The sequence below is a fragment of the Phascolarctos cinereus genome, unplaced genomic scaffold, assembly GCF_003287225.1.
Source record: "Phascolarctos cinereus isolate Bilbo 61053 unplaced genomic scaffold, phaCin_HiC Scaffold_4;HRSCAF=312, whole genome shotgun sequence".
Lineage (NCBI taxonomy): Eukaryota > Metazoa > Chordata > Mammalia > Diprotodontia > Phascolarctidae > Phascolarctos > Phascolarctos cinereus.
The window spans coordinates 383,880,311-383,902,413 of record NW_027555847.1 but is presented as its reverse complement, the minus strand read 5'-3'; the positions used below and the strand labels follow the sequence as shown (position 1 = coordinate 383,902,413).

Sequence of the window (22,103 nt, the reverse complement as noted above, 5' to 3'; positions counted from 1 at the left end):
TTACCCACCATGTATGTATGTATTGTCTGTTGGGTAACCTGTAATTTAAATTATTTTGAGATTGTGATATTCTGTAATTCACAGCCATATAAAATCATGGGGAAAAATAGTGTTAAAAAGATAGCATTTTTGTGGTAGAACAGTTTGGGATTATTGAAAGAATTGCACACTTCACCAAATACATTGAGCCTATCTTCTTCCTCCATATTCAGTCCTAGCCAAGCTTTTTGTGAGTCTATGCTGCAGATCTATAGAAATATACTAAGGGATTAACTCAATGCTTTGCCTGTCCTGCTTTTTCATAGACTAAGGAGGAGTCGTTCATCCTTCATTTGGCTTTTTTATAGATGGATTTTTGTCCTTTTGAGTGGCACTGAATTTCATTTAGATCATCTTGTATTACTCTGATGTTTGATGCAATCACTGGGTCTTCATAATGAGAACCTTGGAAGGACCTCAAGTTCTACAAGGAATTACAGAATCAAAGGGTTGGGAAGGACCTCAAGGACTCTAGAGCTCAATATCTCTTCTACATTATCCATCCCATTGTTTAGCCTTCATCTGAAGACCATTAGTAAGGTAGAACCCACTACCTCCAAGAAAGTCCATTCCTTTTTTGTACAACCCCATTTTAGGGGGAATTGTTTTCTAATAAACTTAACATTTCCCTTTCTTCAGCTTCTACTTGTTGCTTGTAGGGACTAAGCAGAACAAGTCTTATCCTTCTTCTACAGGGCAGCCTTTGAATACCTAAACAACTGTTGTCATGTTCTTCCCTCTCTCTCTCATGGAACCCCAATCTACTCTTCACTTCTCTTGGCTTACATTCTTAATTCCTTCAGTTCGTCCATGAATTTGAGGCTCTTCACAATCCTGGTTAGCCTCCTCTGAATATTCTCTACCTTATAAGTACCCATCAAACGTGAAGCACTCATACTTATTCAGTGCCATACCAATCAAACTACTAAAAATTATTTTATAGAGCTAGAAAAAATAATAAGATTCATTTGGAAGAACAAAAGGTCCAGAATATCAAGTTAACTGATGAAAAGAAATGCTAGGGAAGGTGGCCTAGCTGTTCCAGATCTTAAATTGTATTATAAAGCAGCTATTATTGAAAATACTTGGTACTGGCTAAGAAACAGAGTGGTGGATCAGTGGAATAGGATAGGTACACAAGACACAGTTGTCAATGACTATAGTAATCTACCGTTTGATAAACCCAAAGACCCCAGCTTCTGGGATAAGAACTCACTATTTGACAAATACTGCTAGGAAAACTGGAAAATGGTATGGCAGGAACTTAGCATAGACCAACATCTTACACTGTATACCAAAACAAAAGTCAAAATGGGTATACAATTTAGATATAAGGACTGATACTATAAGCAAACTGTGAGAGCAAGGAATAGTGTACCTGTCAGATTTATGGAGAACAGAAGAATTTATGACCCAACAAGATAATAGAGAACATTGTGAAATGCAAAATGCATAATTTTGACTACATTACATTGAAAAGTTTTTGCACAAAGTCAATGCAACCAAGATTAGGAGGGAAGCAGAAAACTAGGAAAGAATTTTTACAACCAGTGTCTCTGATAAGGGCCTCATTTCTAAAATATATAGAGAACTAAGTCAAATTCATAAGAATACAAGTCATTCCCCAATTGATAAATGGTCGAAGGATATGAACAGGCAGTTTTCAGATGAACAAATTAAAACTATCTGTAGTCATATGAAAAAATGCTCTAAATCACTGAGATTAGAGAAATGGAAATCAAAACAATTCCGAGGTACCACAAATCACACCTATCAGATTGGCCAACATGACAGAACAGGAAAATGATAAATGTTGGAAAAGTTGTGGGAAAATTGGAACACTAATGCATTGTTGGTGGAGTTGTGAAATGATCCAACCATTCTGGAGAACAATTTGGAACTATGCCCAAAGGGCTATAAAAATATGCATACCCTTTGACTCAGCAATAGCATTTCTAGGACTGTATCCCAAAGAGATCATACAAATGGGAAAAGGACCCACATGTACAAAATTATTTGTAACAGCTCTTTTTGTGGCGTCCAAGAATTGGAAATTGAGGGGGATGCCCATCAATTGGGGAATAGATGAACAAGTTGTGGTATATGAATGTAAGGGAATACTATTGTGCTATAAGAAATGATGAGCAGGTGGACTTCAGAAAAACATGAAAGACTTGCATGAACCGATGCTGAGTGAAGTGAGCAGAACCAGGAGAACATTATACACAGTAACAGCCACATTGTGCAATGACTGACTTTGATAGACTTAGCTCTTCTCAGTAATGCAAGGATCTAAGACATCTCCAAAAGTCTAATGGTGGAAAAGGCTACCCAGGTCCAGAGAAAGAGCTATGGAGTTTGAATGCAGATGAAAGCGAACAATTTGCTCTTTTTTTTTCATCTGTTTTGTTTCTTCTTTCTTGTGGTTCCTCCTATTGGTTCTAATTCTTCTTTACCACATAACTAATATGAAAATGTTTAACAGGAGTCTATGTAGAGTCTATATCAGATTGTATACTATCCTGGGGAGGGAGGGGGAGAAAATTTAAAACTCAAAAACTCCTGAAAGTGATTATTGAAAACTAAAAATAAATAAATTAGTTTAAAAAATACAGCAACTTTATCATCCAACATTAATAAAATCCAATATTGGATTAAAAAAAAAAGTGAAACACTTAGAAATGAACACAGTACTCTAAATGTGATATGGCTGGGACCAAATGCAGTGGAACAATCACTTGCCTATTCCTTCAAATTATGCCTTTTTTTTTAATGTAGCCTAAAATTGCATTAGCATTTTTTGGCTCCTATATAACTATTTTAATTTTATCTTGGTCTTATTTTTAGAGGAACTCCTATTAAGCCATGCCACTAAGCTATGCTTTTCTACTTTCGTATTTGTGAAGCTGATTTTTTTTCAAATCAACATATAAGGCTTTACATTTAATATGGATAAATTAATATCATTATATTTAGCTTAGTTTTCTAGCCTGTCAAGATATTTCTTTGGATCCTGAATCTGTTATCCAAGTATTAGTTTTCCACTCCAGCTTCATTTCATATGCAGATTTAATGTGTATCTAATCTCTGCTTTCATACAAGTCATTGGTAAAATATCAGTCTTCACAGTACCAAACATTTTTAGGGCACTCCACTAGAGACCTTGTAAGGTAATAATCAGCCACTAATGACCACTTTTTTGAGTCCAGTCATTGAATCGTTTCTGAATCAAAATAACTTACAGGGTTGTTGATTTAGAGATGAGGGGATCTTGGAGGCCACTGAGTCCAACACCTTTATTTTCCAGATGAGGTATCTGAGGCATGGAGAAATAAAGTGAAGGCTACACAGCTGGTATGTTTCTGAGGAAGAATTTGAAGTCAGTCCTTCCTAACTATAAGTCTAGTACACTGTGTACTGTAGCACCTTTTCTATGCCACATCTCTAGTTGTTTTTTTTTCTATAAGAATAGCCTTGTTAAATGCTTTACTAAAATCTGAATAAATTATGTGTGTTTGTGCTTATAGTTCAGCAAAAAGGAAATGGAGTTATTCTGTCAGTCCCTGTTCTTGATGACACCGTGCTAGCTCTCTGTGAACACTGATTGCTTTTTGAACAATTTGTTTAATAAATAAAATTAATTAAAAAAATTAAGTAATAAAATTTTGCCAGGAATTAACGCCAACCTCATGGACTTGTAATTCTTCCCCACCTCTGCTGGGAGTGGGGAGTGGGATTCCATTTCTTAGTCCTTTGCACTTTCTTAGTATCTTTCAGAGATCATAAACCCACTCAGCAGTTATAACTGCTAATTCTGTCAGTAATCTTCCATGTAGTTCAGCTGGGCTTGCTGACTCAAGTTCATTCCAGGTACCTTGGTACTTGCTTGCTATTTCTGTACTTAAATTGTTACAACTCTGAAATAGCCATTTTTGTTCTGTCCTTTGCAACCCAAAGATTCTTCTCCATTGCAAAGAAAACAGAAGTAAAATTAAGTTTAAGTACTTCTGCCTTTTATAACATTCATTAATGAAATTTGTCTTCTATTTGTACTTTAGAGAACATTCTCTGTGAGGAAGGCAGGCCCCTTAAGCTGATATATAGCTTGATATTAATAGAATTTTATCTCTGTGGTTAAATCTAAATCTACATCTTGGATGCTTCAAACATATATAGAGAAACCTTGTTGGAGAAGAGTCTTTCAGTTCAGTATGCTTTTTTGTAACTGACAAACATTAAAAATAATGGAAATCTTGTATTTCCTGAACTTTTCGGTCAGTTTTGTGAATGAAGATGAGTTTTTCTGTGCAAAATTGCTTTCAGAAGCCAGCCTGTCACCTTCTTATGTTTTCATCATGGATATTCTTGTTGTATGAAGGTTGTTCTGATAAACATTTTATAGGGATGAGCAAGGAGTGTTATGGCTCGCCCTTTGAAGAATATAAATAGTGGTGGTGATTTTTTTTCCTGTTTAGTATCTTGCTCTCTTTCAGTTATCTTAAAAATAGATCCCTCTATGTTTTCAGTATTATGCTTTTTGTAGCATAGACTTTTTCTGTGTGTACTTTTCCTGGTCCATCTGCTTTTCTTGATTTTGTCACCTTAAATGCAGTTTCTTTGTGTAGCACTTTGGGAGCTGAGGTATTAAAGCAGAGGTGTCAAACTCATGTATATAGTAGGCAGAACTTCTGTTGGGCCCAAACCAGATTAAAACTGTGACTGGGCAATGCTTAACAAAATAAGTAAAAGTACAATACAACATATATAATGTTAATTTGTGGTTTTCTAAGCCAGTGTGCAGGTGTCAGGGATCTCTTTCCATTTGAGTTTGACACCACTCTGTTAGAAGAATTGAAGTCCATTGTTATCTGATTAAAGAAAAAAGTACCTGTCTTTGTTCTCCTCTTCCTTTCAATGGCCTTTTGACAAAAAAAAAAATTAAATGTTTTGAATGGTTGTATCCTCCCACCCCCCCACAGTGGCTTGCACATAGTAGGCCCTTAAATCAATACTTGTTGTAAGAGACATTATTTTATAAACTCTTCAAATATATAAATAAGCTTTGAGAGGTGGGTTGTTTAAGCTGGTACTTTTAGCACTTTTTCACTAGTTGGTAATCATCACCACAAACATTTTCCTGCCTAAATACACAGACAAACTTTGGGGTAGTCATCTGATCTTGAGTTGGGTTATATAGGCAACATAGTTCCATTTTTTGGCCTTTTTGGGGGATTGGTGGGGGCAGGAGTAGACCCTTAATTTTGTGTTGGAATCTTTGGGATGATCTGGTTAAGGAAGCAAATATTTATTGAGGTCTGTTTCTTACAGAGAACCATGCTAATATAGACTGCATAGGTTAATATTTCAAGCCTGACAGTTGACCTAAAGGACCTGCCTTTTTCTCCCTGTAATTCAGGAGTTTTTAACCTTTGTTGTGTCATGGAGTCATTTGGCAGTCTGGGAAAACCTATAGACATATAGACACCTCCAAATAACTTTTAAATGCAAAACAAAATACATGGCTTACAGAAGAAATTAAGATGTATTTCTTTTTCCTTCAAGTTTATAGATCTCCCTGAAATCTATCCACAGATTAGGGCTCCCTTTGATCCCAGTTTAAGAAGCCCTGCTCTTTTAAAAAAATTAAAAAAAATTTTTTTTGATCAATGGTACACCTTGAAGTACAACCGAATTCGAATCAAATTGTGTCTTTGCCCTGTACTGGATACCCAGTAAAGCTAAAGTTTGGGGATTTATTATTATTATTAAATAATTTCTCTTAACTTTCAATTGTTCTCTCTGTTTTCTTTCTCATATATCTTCCTCTTTTGCTATCCATCCTCTTCCCTTGTCTGCTTCCCTGTTTATATTTGTAAAATTTAATTGTGAAGTTCTGTGTACAGTAGTGCCTTGAGCTTTTGCTGACAAAGCAGTATATATCTTACTAATGAATCTATAAATCTGCAAATCTGGGGAGTTATGCTTTTTCAGTTACTGAGTTAGATATGTTGGCTTGCTGAAGGATTTACTTAAAATAAGTACAGAACAATATATTTCTATTAAAACTTGACTTTCTATGAAATGAGGGAGTTTTTGTTCTAATTATTTATGAGGTATTGTTTCCCTGCCCAACTTAGAAATACATTTTGGAAATGAAAATACATGCATTGAGTATCAGTTGGCAGTATTATATAGCTAACGTAATTTAATGTAGTCAGGAGGCAGCAAGACTATCTAGGGAATTATTCAAATAATGGTATAGGAGGTAACAAGGGCTTGATCTCGCAATGTAAATATGCATATTAAACAATGAAGAGAGATCCTAAAGAATTGGCAGGAATTGATGTTGGATTTACTGTGAAGGGATAAGAATAAGTGACTCCAATGTTGCAAACTAAAGTAATAGTGGCATGGTTAATGGTAAAGGAAAAATGGGATTGGCTGGCTGGGATCACAGTTTAGTTTTTTATATTTAAAATTTTTAAATACCTAGACATCTGTTTGCATTATGGTAATCAAAGGACCAGTTAAAGGGAATTGAAGTCAGGACAAGAATTACTATTTGGGAAGTATTCTTGGAAGTCATGTGGAGGTAATAATGAATAGATGGTTTACTGAAGAAGTAAGAAGATTACAGGGTATAATCCTGAGCCAGAGAAGAAGAGGAAGATCAATTGAAGGGACTCAGGGTATGTTTAGCCCCAAGATAGGAGACTTCTTGGGGATATGATAGATGCATAGAAAATAGATCAGATTTGTTCTTCTTAAGCCCAGGGGGCAAACTAAGAGTATAGGTTCAAGTTGCATAGTGGGGACGTTAAACTCAACGTAAGGGAAAATTCAACAATTAGAACTGTCCATAAATGGGACTGCTTTGTAGGGTCGGAAAGCAGAGATTTGAGACCACTTATTGGGTACATTGTAGAAGAAATTCATTTTCAAGTATGAGTTGAACTAGATGGTTTTCTAGGTCCCTTCTAGCTCAGAGATTATGTAAGATAGGTCAGCAAAGAATATTGGGTCCAAAAGTCGCTAAATACTAGTACTCCAGTAGGTGGTACTCTTTCTGACATTTGTATTATTTTCCTTCAAAGATCATTCGTTCATTAAGTAACTGTTCACAAATGATGTTCTTATAGAAGTTGCATTCTTCCCACCATGATCTTGCTGAGAGTTTTGTTTTACTACCTGTCTAAAAATGAATCAAAATGAAAATAAACTAAATTGTAAGACAGTAATATTTACTTTAATGATACTTTTAATGATACTTGCAAATGATGATGTGTATTTGTGTTTTTGTGCTTATACGCTCTTTTAAAATAGTTATTTGAATGCCTAGTCTTGTATTTAGATACAAGATCTGAGCATATTCATATTAATCCAGTTGTCTAGAAATAGATGTAATTATTGGGCAGGAATAGGGGTAGGAAATCAAATCGGTCAGTCAGTCTAGAATATAGTATACAGGTTGTCTTGGTGTTTCAAATGCTTGGTTATGGGAAATGGTTGTTGCTAGTTATCCAAAATGATTTTTGTTTTTGTTTTTGTTTCTGTTTTTGTTTGTTTTGGTTTCTTTTTAGGCTTTGACAAAGTTTCTAAAATGTGTCAACTGGGATCTTCCCCAAGAGGCCAAACAGGCATTGGAACTACTGGGAAAATGGAAGCCAATGGATGTGGAAGATTCCTTGGAGTTGTTATCTTCACATTTTACTAATCCAACAGTGAGGCGCTATGCTGTTGCTCGATTGCAGCAAGCTGATGATGAGGTATAGCTTATTTCTGTTTTCTTGGTATACCTCCCTAGAAACTGATCGTGATGGAGTTGCCTGTGGCGGTGGGAGGGGGAACAGAGAGAGAAGACAGTGATACAGAAGGGAAAAGAGACAGAGGGAGAGAGTGAAAAGAGAGAGACAGAGGAAAGAGACAGTCAAATGGGAAAAGAGAGACAGAGGGATTCAGCAGGGTGTGTGTGTAGAGGTGGGGAGGGTTGTTGCTATCAGAAGTAAATTAAAATGTTCCTCAAAGGACTCTTCAGAGAAATGAAAATTTACTCCCTGAACTGTTACCTGACTTGACAATTCCTCCCAGGACATTTACCTGGCAGCATAACTTGTACTGCACTGTCTGGAAAAAGGAATTCTAATGAAAAATGGTTTAATGTAGCCCCAGCTAGGGAATAATTCAGGTTCCCTCCATCAGTCAGAATACAACAAGCCACATTTAATTGTAGCCTTGAAAAGCCTCCAGGGTCCTTAAAGCACAGAGCTGCATGACCATGCTGCCTACAACCCCCTCCTTCAACCCCCTGCCACTTTAAACTTAGAGCAGCTCACCATTATGTGTATGTGTGGGTTTCCTGAAAGTAGTTCTAAATCCTTCTGGAGAGCAAAGACATCAAACTTTATGATTGCTATTTATGTAGATTACAAGGCCACTGGGGAAGGACTGTCTCTTTTTCTGGTGACACAGGTCATTGCTAGCTTTCAAATTTTAGGAGTTCCCAATAATATTGACTTACTCAGCAATTCTTTCTTGTCTGTTAATTTTTCCAACATTATTATGTTCCCAAAGTCTTGCTAGCCTATTGGGATTTTTTGGAAAGAGCAAAATACTTTGCTTGTTTAATGTCCTTCAGATATATGGGTTTTTTTTGGGAAATAGCTTTTAGGAGGTTATGCTGCCTTAACCCACTGGGGCATATGCTTTTTCTATAGACAGTGATAACTGTTGATTGAATGGGCAGCTGGGTGGCACAGTGGATACAGTGCCAGGCCTGGAGTAAGGATCAAATATGACCCAGATACTTTTCTAGCTGTGTGACCCTGGGGAAATCACTTAACCCTGTTTACCTCAATTTCCTCATCTGTAAAATGAACTAGAGAAGGAAATGGCAAACCACTTCAGTATCTTTGCCAACCAAACCCCAAATGGGGTCACAAAGACTCAGACATAAAAACTGTTAATTGAATAGCTTAGTTTGGTCTTAGAGAGAGGAGGCATAATCGTTTTCTTTCAGAATTTAAAGATTTGTTATGTGAAAGAGAAATTAGCCTACTTAATGCTTACTGCGGAAGATAGAAGTAGGACTAGTGTATGAAATGTGCAAAGAAGTAGAGGTAATAGGCTCAGTATTTGGAAACACTTTCCAATAAGGAAAGCTATCAGAAGAGAGGATATACTCACTCGAGAAGCAGGAGTCTCCTCCTTCCATCCAAACTAGAGGTCTTTAAGCAAAAGCTTGTTTACTGCTTTTTAGGTGTTTTGTAGAGGAGATTATTTCTTAGATACAAATTGGACCATGTAGCTTCTTATGTACCAGAGAACTCTGAAATGCTGATTCTGTTTTCATTTCTGGACCTGTATCATTGAGCTTTTAAAGAGGGGTGTGATGGCGGTGTAAGGAGTAAGGCAAGATGACAAGGCCTCCTGTCTCTCTGTTGTTGCCACTAATCCTTTCTGCTGATAATTCCAATTTGCCTTCAAGGCTTTGATCTGGATTTCTCCTGTAATCACCACTGTTCACTGAGGATAGATTTTTTTCCTCCAAAAAAAATTTTAGCAGTAACTTAAATAAAGTTTAAAAAAAAAGCAGACAAAACCCTTTAAATTTAGACTGTATAGAATTGACATGACACAGATCTCTGCAGTTGTACCCTGAAACTCACACAGAATCAAACAGCATTTTCGAGTTATAAGGGAACTCAGTGACTATATAGCCCAATCTCTGCTCTAACATATTGTACAAGGGGTCATCTAGCCTCTGCTTGAAGACCTCCAGTGAGGGGACCTCACTGCTTTCTGAGGCAACCCATTCCATTGTTGGTTTGCTAGGAAGTTTGTTTCCTGACGTTGTCAGAATTTTTTTGTGACTTCCACATTTTCCTCCTAGTTCTGCCCTCTAGAACCAAACAAGTATCTAATCCCTCTTCCACCTGACATGGCTTCAGATACTTGGGAGCAACTTTTTTTGATTTGCCTGAGTCTTCTCTTTTTTACAGATCCTCATATTGTGGGGACCCAAGGACGCTCAGAATTCTATTTCTGTCCTCTTTAGTGTGGGACACAGAACTAAACTTAATATCCCAATGTGCTCTGAGCCAGGTGAGATTCTCACCTCTTATTTTTGGAAGCCATAATTCTCTTAGTGCAGTCCAAGGATGCAGTTGCTTTTAAGGCTGCCACAACATAGTGGTGCTTCCCAGTCATGCTAACTATCTTCCCCTCCAGATCTTATTCAGGAAAAGATGATAAATGACATTGCCATAAGCATTATTTCTATTTAATGAATCTATAGATTTGACCCTAGGGGCAGCTAGGTGGTGCAGGGGAAAGAGCACCAGTTCTGGAATCAGGAAGACCTGAGTTCGACTGCAGCCTTGGACATTTACCCGTTCTGTGACCCTAGGCAAGTCACTTAACTGCTATTTGCCTCAGTTCCTCCTCATCTGTGAAATGGAGACATTGGAGAAGGAAATGGCCAAGTATCTTTGCTAAGAAAAACCCCATGACCAGAGGATCATGTAGAGTCAGACACAACTGAACAACAGTAGCAATGACAACGAAACAGATTTGACCCTGACCGCTGGTTATCTGGCATTAGTTTGGGGATAGACCCTAATCCCTTTTTTTTTTTGTCAGAAGACAGCATTCCTTTTGACTCTTCTCATACATTTCTGGAATTATTCTCTCTAGGCATTATTAATATTTTTTCACATGTAAGGTTCCACTTCTCTGAGTTCAAGAGATGAAATGTGCCTCATACTATCCCACTGAAGAAGTGTTCAGGGAAAATTCTGTATAAATTTATGATACCATAGGCCACAGTATACATACACATACAATGTAATAACCTTATACAAGTTTCATTAACAGTCAGGAAAGATATAATATTAAACATAGATAGTTCATATTTATAGCATACTTTAGAATTTATAAGTCACTTTTTTCATAAAAATCCTGTGAGTAATGAATACAAGTATTTTTATCCTTATTCTGTAAAAGTAAAGATTAAGAGGCTTGCTTGTAACCACATACCAAAATACAAGTCTAGCTGTGACTGAAGTCCTGGTCCTTTGGCTCCAGGACTGGTGTTTTTTTGCTGTGGCACATTTCCCAATATTCTAGTCTTTTGTGATCATTTTGAAATATCTTTTATCGTCTCTTATATTGACTGTCTGTTCCCGATTTGTGTCATCTACAAATTTGTAATGAATACTGTTGTTTTATCTATCTACATATACTGCTGTTTTGATGCATTTAATTCATTCCTATGGAATTTTTATGATTGCTACATATAGATAATTTTAAAGCTTTAAGGGGCATTTCTACTTAAATTACTTGAGATTGAAATTTGAAATTTTAATGACCAAGCTTCATGCTTTAAGAAACAAAATCTTTCCAAATTGGGCTATGTAATGGGAAAGTCTGAACCTTCATCTGTTGTTGTAGTTAATATATTTTCATAAAAGTGAAGGAGATTGTACTTTGGACATAGATTGACTAGCAAATGGAATCTACAAATGAGATGAAAATAAAAGACTTAAATTGAGAAAGATTACTCTAGTGAATTATCCCTTTCCTAAAGAACTTAATAATGTAGGTGTTTTGAATTTTTGATATGAAGAAGCTTCCTCTTTAGTCAGGATACCAGATACCAGATCATGTGTTTAGCAGCAAAGTGTAAAGTAAGATAAGCAGAGTTTAAAAGTAAGATAGGCTAAAGATGACATAGGAAGAGTAATAATTGTCAGGGCAGGTAGGTGGCGCAGTGGATAGCGTACCGGCCCCGGATTAAGGAGGACCTGAGTTCAAATTTGGCTTTAGTCACATAACACTAACTAGCTGTGTGACCCTGGGCAAGTCACTTAACCCTATTGCCTAGTCAAAAAAAAAAGAGTAATAGTTGTCATTAAATGTATTGATCAGTTTAGTATTGTGAGGTGAACTTTTTACCTAGTAATGTGAATCATACACATTTATTGAGTATTATAAACATTACAGATAATAAAAGATATCAAGTTATTTTCAAGTGTTAAAGCTATTTTTGTCTTCTATTCTAATTTAAAACATACTAAAAATACGGCATATTAATGTGTTTTAATATATAAGCATGTGAGTTGGAATTTGATGTATTGTTGTGCCTTCAAGAGACAGTGTGGATAGTGGGTGGAAAGCTAGTCTGGAAGTAGAGAAGGCCTAGTATCATGTAGTAAGCAAGGAGTAACAGATTCATATCTTGATTAGTACCTATGAAATATGCAGAAGATCTAGGCTTGAGGCCTAGCTTCTTTGTGCAGAAGCTGTAGAAGAACACAGGTGAGAATTGCATTGAATTAGAAGGTATAGATGGGTTGTGGTAGAGGGCATGTGTGTAGAGGGAATATTCATATCATTGAGATTTCAGAGGTTTTGGAATGATAATAACTAATACTTATGTCGAATTTTAAGGTTTGCAAAACCGTGAGCCTGGAATAATTTCTCAGATGGGATCCTGTCTCCTATGCTTTCCCCATCCCAATGATTCTGAACCCCTGACTGCCTCAGTATACAAACCCCACTACCTAACTATAACTGCCTGCTCCCTTACTCTCATCCTCTCAGTGCAATCTCCTGTTCCCACCCCAATGTCCCATTCAAGTTCTGCCTTCCCCCTTCCACTGTGGTTTATGGAACATTTGTGTAATTAACAAAATTCCTTTCATTCTAAACCTTTTCCCTTTTTCCCTCCCCCCTTCCCTTTTCTGGTACTTATTGAGGTCTGACTCCCTCCTGACAATGCTGCATCCCTGGCCACCTTTTCTGATACTAGTTGCACTTTTACCTGTACCCTTGTCTCCCCTCAAATCCTCACTAGTTGAGTTGGGGGAGTTGGAAAATTTCTTGCTTCTCATTGCTACTTTTAGTCTATCCCTCTACCACTCACTGTTCAGCTTCTCCTCCTTTAAAGTTCATTTGATCCAAATTTATCACTCAGTGTAGATTCTGGTAGCTACTATCTATGGAACCCCCAGGACATTCTCCCTTCTTTCTGAAAGAGTTTAGTGCAGGACTTATGGATTTCCTCTCTACTCCAACGCCTGCCCTCATACCAGAGAACTACAGCATAAATATTGATGCTTTCTCAAATCTCTGAACTTCCTATTTCCTCAGTCTGCTTAGTTTCCATGACCTACCCCTTCACTGATATGCTCTTGACATTACTTAAAACTTGCATGTCATGAACTCCAAAATTCTTGTATCTAATCATAAACTTTTATCATTCTGCCTTTCTTTGTGCCTCATAATACCTTCTCCAGTTCTTTATCCTTGCCATAATCTCCATTCCTTATACTCTCAGTTCTTTCCCATGTCATTGTCTCTACTCTGGCTGTACTCTCCTCTTTTCCCATCTAAACCCATCATTGAAAGTATAACTCTACAGTGTCCTCTACTTTTGAATCCCTATTCTTTTATCAGTTATACTTTACCAAACTCCAACCCTATGTTACTCCCAAAATCTGGACTCCCAAAATCTGTCTTAGTTCCTTGCTACTGATTGATTCTTCGCTGATTGGATCCACTACAAATTTATATTATGTAATTTTAACTGGGCCTCTGTGCAGTAAGGCAGTCCTTTTATACTTCCCTAATTTATTCATGACTCCACTCGCCATAGCAACTATTCAGAACTTTTTTATCCCTCCTCAGTCCTCTCATAGCACTCTGTATCCCTACCCTCTTAGCTGAGGACCTTGCCTCATTCCTCACTGAAAAAATTGAGATGATTTGCTAAGAAATCCCTCTTTCCACCTCCTCATCTCATACCATTCAAGCATCTTTCTCCGTTATTCCTTCAGTGGTCCCTCAGGAAGAGGGTATTTTGCTGTGGTCAGTTCCACTAGGCATCCTTGATTCCATTGCCTCCTGTCTTCTGCAGATTGCTCACTCTATCATCCCCACTTTCTCTAATATCCATCTCTTCCCATATATTGGACCCTTCTCTGCTGCCTAAATTTTGTTCTCTTTCATTCTCGAAAAGGACCAAAATGACATCACTATGTTGGGATCAAGGTATAGTGTGTCCAACTGTTGCTGATCAGACCAGCATGTGCTCAGAAGGCTCGACCATAGGTCAGCCACACATGGTTCACATGAGCATTTGGAGTAGAGATGTCTCTAAATTTGTGCATCTTATGTTTCTTTTGAGTTACTAATATGTGCTTTGCTCATAGAGTATAGCATCTTCTTTGATGGTCATGCTGAATGGCCTAGTGCCAGTGTCTCCTGTGTCTCACAGTTGGTTCCAAAGGTATTCAGAGAGACCTTGAGAGTGTCCTTATATTGCTTCTTCTGACCTCCATATGAGTGCTTGCCTTGTGTGAGTTCTCCATAAAATAGTCTTTTAGGCAAACATACTTTTGGCATTTGAATGATACAGCCAGGCCATTGGAATTGCACTCTCTGTAGTAGAGTTTGAATGCTTGGCATTTCAATTCGAGAAAGGATTTTAGTGTCTTGTACCTTATCTTGCCAAGTGATCTTCAGAATCTTCCTAAGACAATTCAAATGGCATGGTACTGGTAGCCTGTCCAAATTTCACAGGCATACAACAATGAAATCACAATGGCTCTGTAGACCTTTGGTTTGGTAAGCAGTCCAGCATTTCTTCTCTCCCACACTTTCCTTTGGAGCTTCCCAAACAGTGAGCTAGCTCTGGCAATGTGTGTGTCAACCTCATCATCTGTGTATACATTCCTGGAAAGTATACTGCCAAGGTAAGTAAACTTATCCACAGTATTTAGTATTTCTCTATCTACTGCAACCAGTGGTACCACATATGGATGGTGTGGTGCTGGCTGGTGGAGAACCAAAATTAACACAAGCAGCAGAGAATCAATTCACGCTTTGTTGCACCTCAGCTTCAGAGGTGGCTTTGAATGCACAGCTGCCTAAATACACAACCATGTCTCCCCTTCCTTAAAAAAAAAATACTTTCTTGCTACAGTTATCATCTGTTAACTGTCATTCTCTCCTCCTCCTATCCCCAATACCCCATTTTCTTTTTAATGAGGCAGGGTCACACACATGTGTCTGAGGCCAGATTTGAATTCAGGTCCTCCTGACTCCAAGGCCATAGCTCTATCCATTGTACAACCTAGCTAACCCCCCTCCCCCATACACTTCTTGAGAAAGCTCCATTTCTTCTCTCACTTTCTTCTAATTCTTTTAGCATGTGGCATTTGACTTCATCATTCAATGCAACTGCTCTCTCCAAAGTTATCATAGTTGAAGATATGGAGATAACTCTCTGAAACGTTTGATAGTAACTTTCATTCGCCACCTTATGCTGGATATACTTTTCCTCTGTAGGTTTTCGGATACTTTTCTCTCTTGATTCTCCTCTTACCTGTCTGACATTTCTCTGTTTCCTTTCTTAGCTAGTTATTTGGTCAACCTCACTAAACCTGGCTGTCTCTAGAGCCTCCCTTCTGGTTCTCTTCTCTCTATATATTATTTCAGTTGGTGATATCATCAATTTCCATCAGTAAAGTTATTTTTATGAAGAGTATTTCCACATCTATATATCTAGTCCAGTCTTTCTCTTGAGCACTAGTCCCTCATTTCTAACTAGTTTTTGGATATCTTGAGCCAGTTGTCTTCATAGGCATCTCAAACTCAAAATGTTCATAATAGAATCCATTTGTTCATTTTTGTTCATTTATTTCAGTCGTTTCTGTTTCTGTGTGACTCCATTTAGGGTTTTCTTTGCAGAGATACTGGAGTGGATTGCCATTTCCTTCAGCTCATTTTGCAGATGAAGGAACTGAAACAAACAGGGTTAGGTGACTTGCCCTGGGTCATACAGCTAGTAAGTGTCTGAGGCCAGATTTGAACTCATGTCTTCCTGACTCCAGGCCTGTCACTCTATCCACTGAGCCACATAGCTACCCTGGAATTCATTATTATTATTCCCTTCTCTTCTTTTCCCAGGGCACCAACATCTTCTCTATAATCTGGGTTTACAAACTTGGTGTTATCCTAGTCTTCTCATTCTCACATATTTAGTCTATTGTTCAATCATGTCACTTTTATTTCCTTCACAACATCTCTCCTATATGTCCTCTTCTCTCCACTCATATAGCAACTACCCTAGGAGAGGCCCACATCACCTCTGTCTCCTAGATTAGTCCCATAACCTTCTCACAGTCTTTCTGCCTCAAGTCTCTTCCTTCTAATCCATTCATTATTCAGTTGCCAAAGTGATATTTCTACAGCTCAGGCTTTACCTCTTCATCCCCATTCCCTACCACACAGTAATCCCCAGTGGCTTCCTTTTACCTTGAAGATCAGATATAAAGCCTTTCACAACTTGTCTTTTTCTACCTTTCCAGTCATCTTACATCTCCCTTCCATGCACTCTGTGTTTGACTTCATTGGCCTATTTGATGTTACTCACACTCCGTCTTCTGACTCTGCCCTTGCATACTGGCTACCCCCATGCCTGGAGTGCTCTTCCCCCTCACCTCTATTTTTTAGTTTCCCTGTCCCTCTTCAAGACCTAATTCAAATTCCACCTATTGTGAAGAAGCCTTCCTGTCCCCTTCTCTCACAAAGCCTTCCATATGCAGTGTCTGAGTCTTATACGGACATAATTATTTACATATTGCCTCCCCCTTTAGAATGTGAGTTTCTTGAGTTCAGGGTCCATATATTTGCACTTAACACAATCCCTGTTACTTAGGAACACTTTTTGTACATGTGGGTCCTTTTTTCCATTTTTATGATCTCTTTGGGATACAACCCTCGAAGTGCTATTGCTGGGTCAGAGGGTATGCACATTTTATAGCCCTTTGGACGTAGTTCCAAATTGTTCTCCAGAATGGTTGGATCATTTCACAACTCCACTAACAGTGCATTAGTATTCCAATTTTCCCACATGTTCTCCACCATTTATAATTTTCCTGTTTTGTTATGTTAGCTAATCTGATAGGTGTGATATGGTACCTCAGAGTTGTTTAGATTTACATTTCTGTAATCAACAGAGGTTTAGAGCATTTTTTCATATAATTATAGATAGCTTTAATTTCTTCCTCTGAAAACTGCCTGTTCATATCCTTTGACCATTTATCAATTGGGGAATGACTTATATTCTTATGCATTTGATTCAGTTCTCTGTATGTTTTAGAAATGAAGCCTTTATCAGAGATGCTGGTTGTAAAAATTATTTCCCAACTTTCTGCTTCCTTCCTAATCTTGGTTGAATTGGCTTTGTGCATGACTTTTCAATTTAATGTAATCAAAATTATCCATTTTGCATTTCATAATATTCTCTATTGTTTTGTCGTAAATTCTTCTGTTCTCCATAAATCTGACAGGCACAGTATTCCTTGCTCTCGCAGTTTGCTTGTAGTATCACTCTTTATATCTAAATTATGTACCCATTTTGACTTTGTTTTGGTATAAGTGTAAGATGTTGGTCTATGCTAAGTTTCTGCCATACCATTTTCCAGTTTTCCTAGCAGTTTTTGTCAAATAGTGAGTTCTTATCCCAGAAGCTGGGGTCTTTGGGTTTATCAAATGGTAGATTACTGTAGTCATTGACAACTGTGTCTTGTGTACCTGTCCTATTCCACTGATCCACCACTCTATTTCTTAGCCAGTACCAAGTATTTTTGATAATAGCTGCTTTATAATATGATTTAAGATCTGGAACGGCTAGGCCACCTTCCCTAGCATTTCTTTTCATTAGTTAACTTGATATTCTGGACCTTTTGTTCTTCCAGATGAATTTTGTTATTATTTTTTCTTAGCTTTGTAAAATAATTTTTGGTAGCTTGATTGGTATGGCACCGAACAAGTAAATTAATTTAGGTAGAATTGTCATTTTTATCATATTAGCTTGGGCTACCCATGAGCAACTCATGTTTTTCCAGTTATTTAGATCTGACTTTATTTATGTGAAAAGTGTTTTGTAATTGTGTTCATGTAGTTACTGGCTTTGTTTTGTTAGGTAGATTCCCTTATAGAAGAAACTAATGTTTCTAGTACCATATTGAATAATAGTGGTGATAATGCACATCCTTGTTTCACCCCTAATCTTATTGAAAATGCTTCTAGCTTATCCCCATTACATATAATACTTAGAGGTTCTTAAAAACCAAAATTCAGTAGGAATTGGGGTAACTGAAATTTTTTTGAGAAAAGGAGTGGGTGATAGCAGTTTTTAAGGTAAGAAGTTTAGACAGGCAATGGTGTTCAGAATTGGTGCAGTGGCAAGAGACTTCATAGTATGTATACATATGTGTATGTGAATATATAGTATATGAGTTGAGTATCTGGATTTTGGTCCTTGTAAAGGGAATGGAGACAGCATGACAGATTTAAGATATAATACTAAAAGTTTCTTTAATCTGAAAGGGTTTTTCAAAGTAAAATTGTCAAGACCTTAATGATACATAGAACTGAGCTATTTCATGTTGTGAAAATACAGGAAACAAACATTAAAGAAGCAAATATCTAAACATCAAATTTACCAGCATCTTGTCACAGTAGTAGTATGTTCATAATAGCTAAAGCTACTTTATTAACTTTTTTCTGTCCTAATTTGCCTGTTATCATTAGGGTAATTTTTTTTTTCTTTTTATATTCTTCGTGGCTGCTTAGGTCTACTTCATCCAGATTTTCTTGGAAGCTTATACGGAAAAAAACCCGCTGCATTAGCCATAATATTAAAATGTCCATTGCTCCCTGAGACAGAACAGTCTGTTTCAGTTCTCCAGAAGTGAGCTTTTGAGAACTTAGGGTTTTGTCTCCAAGCAGAAAAAGGAGTAAGAGATATAAATGCTCTGAATTTTTAAGGCTGCTGTTGCATTTTGTGTTATAATGTGTTGTGCAAAGACACAGGATTATCTAACTTAGTCCTGAAACTAATATCCATCCCAGGTTTTTTAATATAGTTTGTTCTCTCTCTCTCTCTCTCTCTCTCTCTCTCTCTCTCTCTCTCTCTCTCTCTCTCTCTCTCTCACACACACACACACACACACACACACACACACACGATTTTAAATGCTATTATACCTTTATAAGTTAAAATAATCAAGTTCTTTGTGAAAACTTATGCTAAAGTTTCTTTATTTTTCTTTCTCCTTATTTCCTAGGACTTGTTGATGTACTTGTTGCAGCTGGTTCAGGCCCTCAAGTATGAAAACTTTGATGACATAAAGAATGGATTGGAACCTACTAAGAAAGACAGTCAAGGATCTGTGTCTGAGAGCGTGTCAAGTTCTGGAACAAATGCTGCAGAAATAGATAGGTATATATTATCAGGAACAAAATTACATTTTAAAACTGATCACATTTTATTGTCATACCTTATTTGTGCTTTTTCTGTCTTTTTCCTCAAATCTGCTTAATCTGTATTATGGGTTTGAAATGTTATTAGTACATATTGTGAAATACCAGCAGAGAACTAATTACGGAGTCTGTTTAGACATTGCTGTTACTAGAAGAATAAATGAAAATGTACATTATGCTTATGCAATTTCATTAAGATTTTGTGTTTACTGTTGGCAGCTAGGCAAGCAAATTCCATTTCTTTTCTTCTTGGAGGTTTCTACTCCACAGGAGATCATATTTTGGGGTACTTTTGAATTTGTAGAGTCATTGAATTTTCAAAATGAAAGGAACTTAGAGGTCAACTAAAGCATTACCATTTTATTCATTTAAAATTAAAAAAAAAAAACCCTTTGGCCCCAGGAAGTGAAGTGATGCCTTGCCCAGAATTGCACACATGGATAGTGGCAGAGAGGGGCTTGGAACCCAGGTCTCCTAATTGCTATTCCAGTGTTCTTTTTTTCTGTACCACTAACTTTAGATTAGATTGTTATTTGTAGAATGTAAGCTTCTTGAGGGGAAAGGATTGTTTTGTTTTTGGCTTTGAATCCCTAGTGCTGGCATACAGTAGGCAGTCAAGAAATAATTTAATTGCATATTTTATATTTTTTTTCCTAGTTGTAGTATCTTCTGTATTTGAATTAGAAAAGGACTGGGGAGACCTGAGGAATGTTCATTTTTTCACATTTTTGAGAGAGTAAAAGGGAAAGAGCTGTAAATACCTCAGAGATTTATTTTCCCTTTATGTCTTTTTTCCTCTCCTTTTTTAAGATCTTCACATCTCTAGATGCTAACCTCATAATATCATATTAGCATTATAGGTAATGTTCTGAGGGAGGGTAGAATTTCTAAACAGAGAGGATTGATTTTAATTCTAATAAAAATTAATTCCTTTCATAGACAAAATTTGTTATATGCTAATAACTCAGCTGAACTCTATATATTCAGTTTATGCTTTTGTTTATTTTTTTTTAGTTCCCAAATCATAACTAGTCCTCTTCCTCCAGTGTCTTCTCCTCCTCCTGCCTCAAAAACAAAAGACTCTGCAGATGGTGAAAATTTGGAGGTGAGCTTAGAGATTTTATAACTTCTTGTGTGAGGATATTGTGTCAAGGGTTCTTAACAGATGTACATTTTAAAGTTGGTCCTTGCAACACTGGTTTTGATTAATAAACTAAATATTACAAGTTCATTAAATAACTTATTTTATGATTTATGTTTATGACTTTTTCCATCAGCACAGATTGCCAGATAGACCTCAATGTAAGACATTTTACTGGAGCTTTGGGCATATAAATGGATTCATAAACAATGTACAAATGAACTGGATGTAAATATTTTATTAACAAAATCCACGATATTTAAGATAAGGTATTCATGAATATTACTTTACTGTTATTGTTATCTGTTCCCTGTGATTACATTATAGAGAGTTATAACTTTGGAATTATAGTAACTACAATAAATGGCAGCTTTGCATAACTCACACAGAATCTTGGACCAGGTCTTATTAAATAGCTAATCCCACTTTCATAGACTGTTTAGTTCATTAAATATGCGTTAAGTACCTATATGATGTTGGGGACGCAAAGCATACACATTTGGAACTGCCTTTATGCACTGTAGAATCTCTTCCAAAGTGACATGAGAACTGCTGACGTGTGTATCTATCTCTTTACTGATTCTAGGCTGAGATGAATCTAGAACACGTGGTTATTAAAATAATAGTAGAAATAACAATGAAAATAAATACAGGCTATCAATATGAAAAACTTAATTTATTACTCTCCCATTGCTCTGACACTGCTAGTCCTACACTCAGTGCTGAGGCTGATAGATTAAGCAAGGAAGGAGTAGTTTTTACTGCATTGCTAAGGTTTATCAAAGATGGGTTCCTGGCCTTCATAGTTAGAACTCAAGCTGTCTTTGAAACTGTCTATAAATGGTGGTTTGGTTCTATTGTGTTATTATTATACTTAAATGTTATTTCTGAATTTGTAGATTACCTTGAAAATCACTTAAAGTCAAGTATTCCTTGAGCTCCAAATCTTGTACAAGGAATATCATGCTGGGTTTTGCTGTTTTTAGGACAAAAACAATTTGATGTTAAATTATTCTAGGTAAAAGTGACCATGTATATTCTTTGTCCTTGGCTTCCATGGTAATATCTCTCCTAGTTTTCCTTCTACCCCTTATTCCTTCTTTGCTGTGTCATTCTCCTTTACTGAAACATCATTCATCTCTCACTCCTATATTTTATTTATTTGTTTGTTTGTTTAGCAAGGCAATTAGAGTTAAGTGACTTGCCCAATGTCACATAGCTAGTAAGTGTCAAGTGTCTGAGGCCAGATTTGAACTCAGGTGCTCCTGACTCCAGGGCCAGTGTTCTATCCACTGTGCCACCTAACTTCCCCTTCCACTCCTTCATAATAGTTGTCCTTCAGAGCTCTATCCTGAATCCCTCTTTTCTTTTTACATTTTTTTGTCCCTTAGTTATGTTCATCAGCTGTATGTATCTAGCACTAACTCTCTTAAGAACTCCAGTCCTACGTCATCAGCTATCTTATAGAAACCTCCTTCTAGATGTGCCATCAACATATTAAACTCATTATGTAGAAACCAGTACTCAGTATTTAAAAAAAAATTATTTGTATTTATTTCTTTAAATATTTCCCAATTACCTGTAAAAACTT

The 22,103-nt window shown here is 36.8% G+C and overlaps 1 protein-coding gene across 1 annotated transcript in view; it reads left to right on the top strand.

Moving 5' to 3' along the window:
• The window catches only part of PIK3C3 (phosphatidylinositol 3-kinase catalytic subunit type 3), a 190,483-nt gene that overhangs the window by 40,498 nt on the left and 127,882 nt on the right, over positions 1–22,103 (top strand). Inside the window, exons 10-12 of the mRNA XM_020985729.2 lie at positions 7,620–7,805; positions 19,176–19,330; positions 20,386–20,476. Coding sequence (XP_020841388.1) covers positions 7,620–7,805; positions 19,176–19,330; positions 20,386–20,476 — 432 coding nt within the window. The remainder of the gene's footprint in view (positions 1–7,619; positions 7,806–19,175; positions 19,331–20,385; positions 20,477–22,103) is intronic.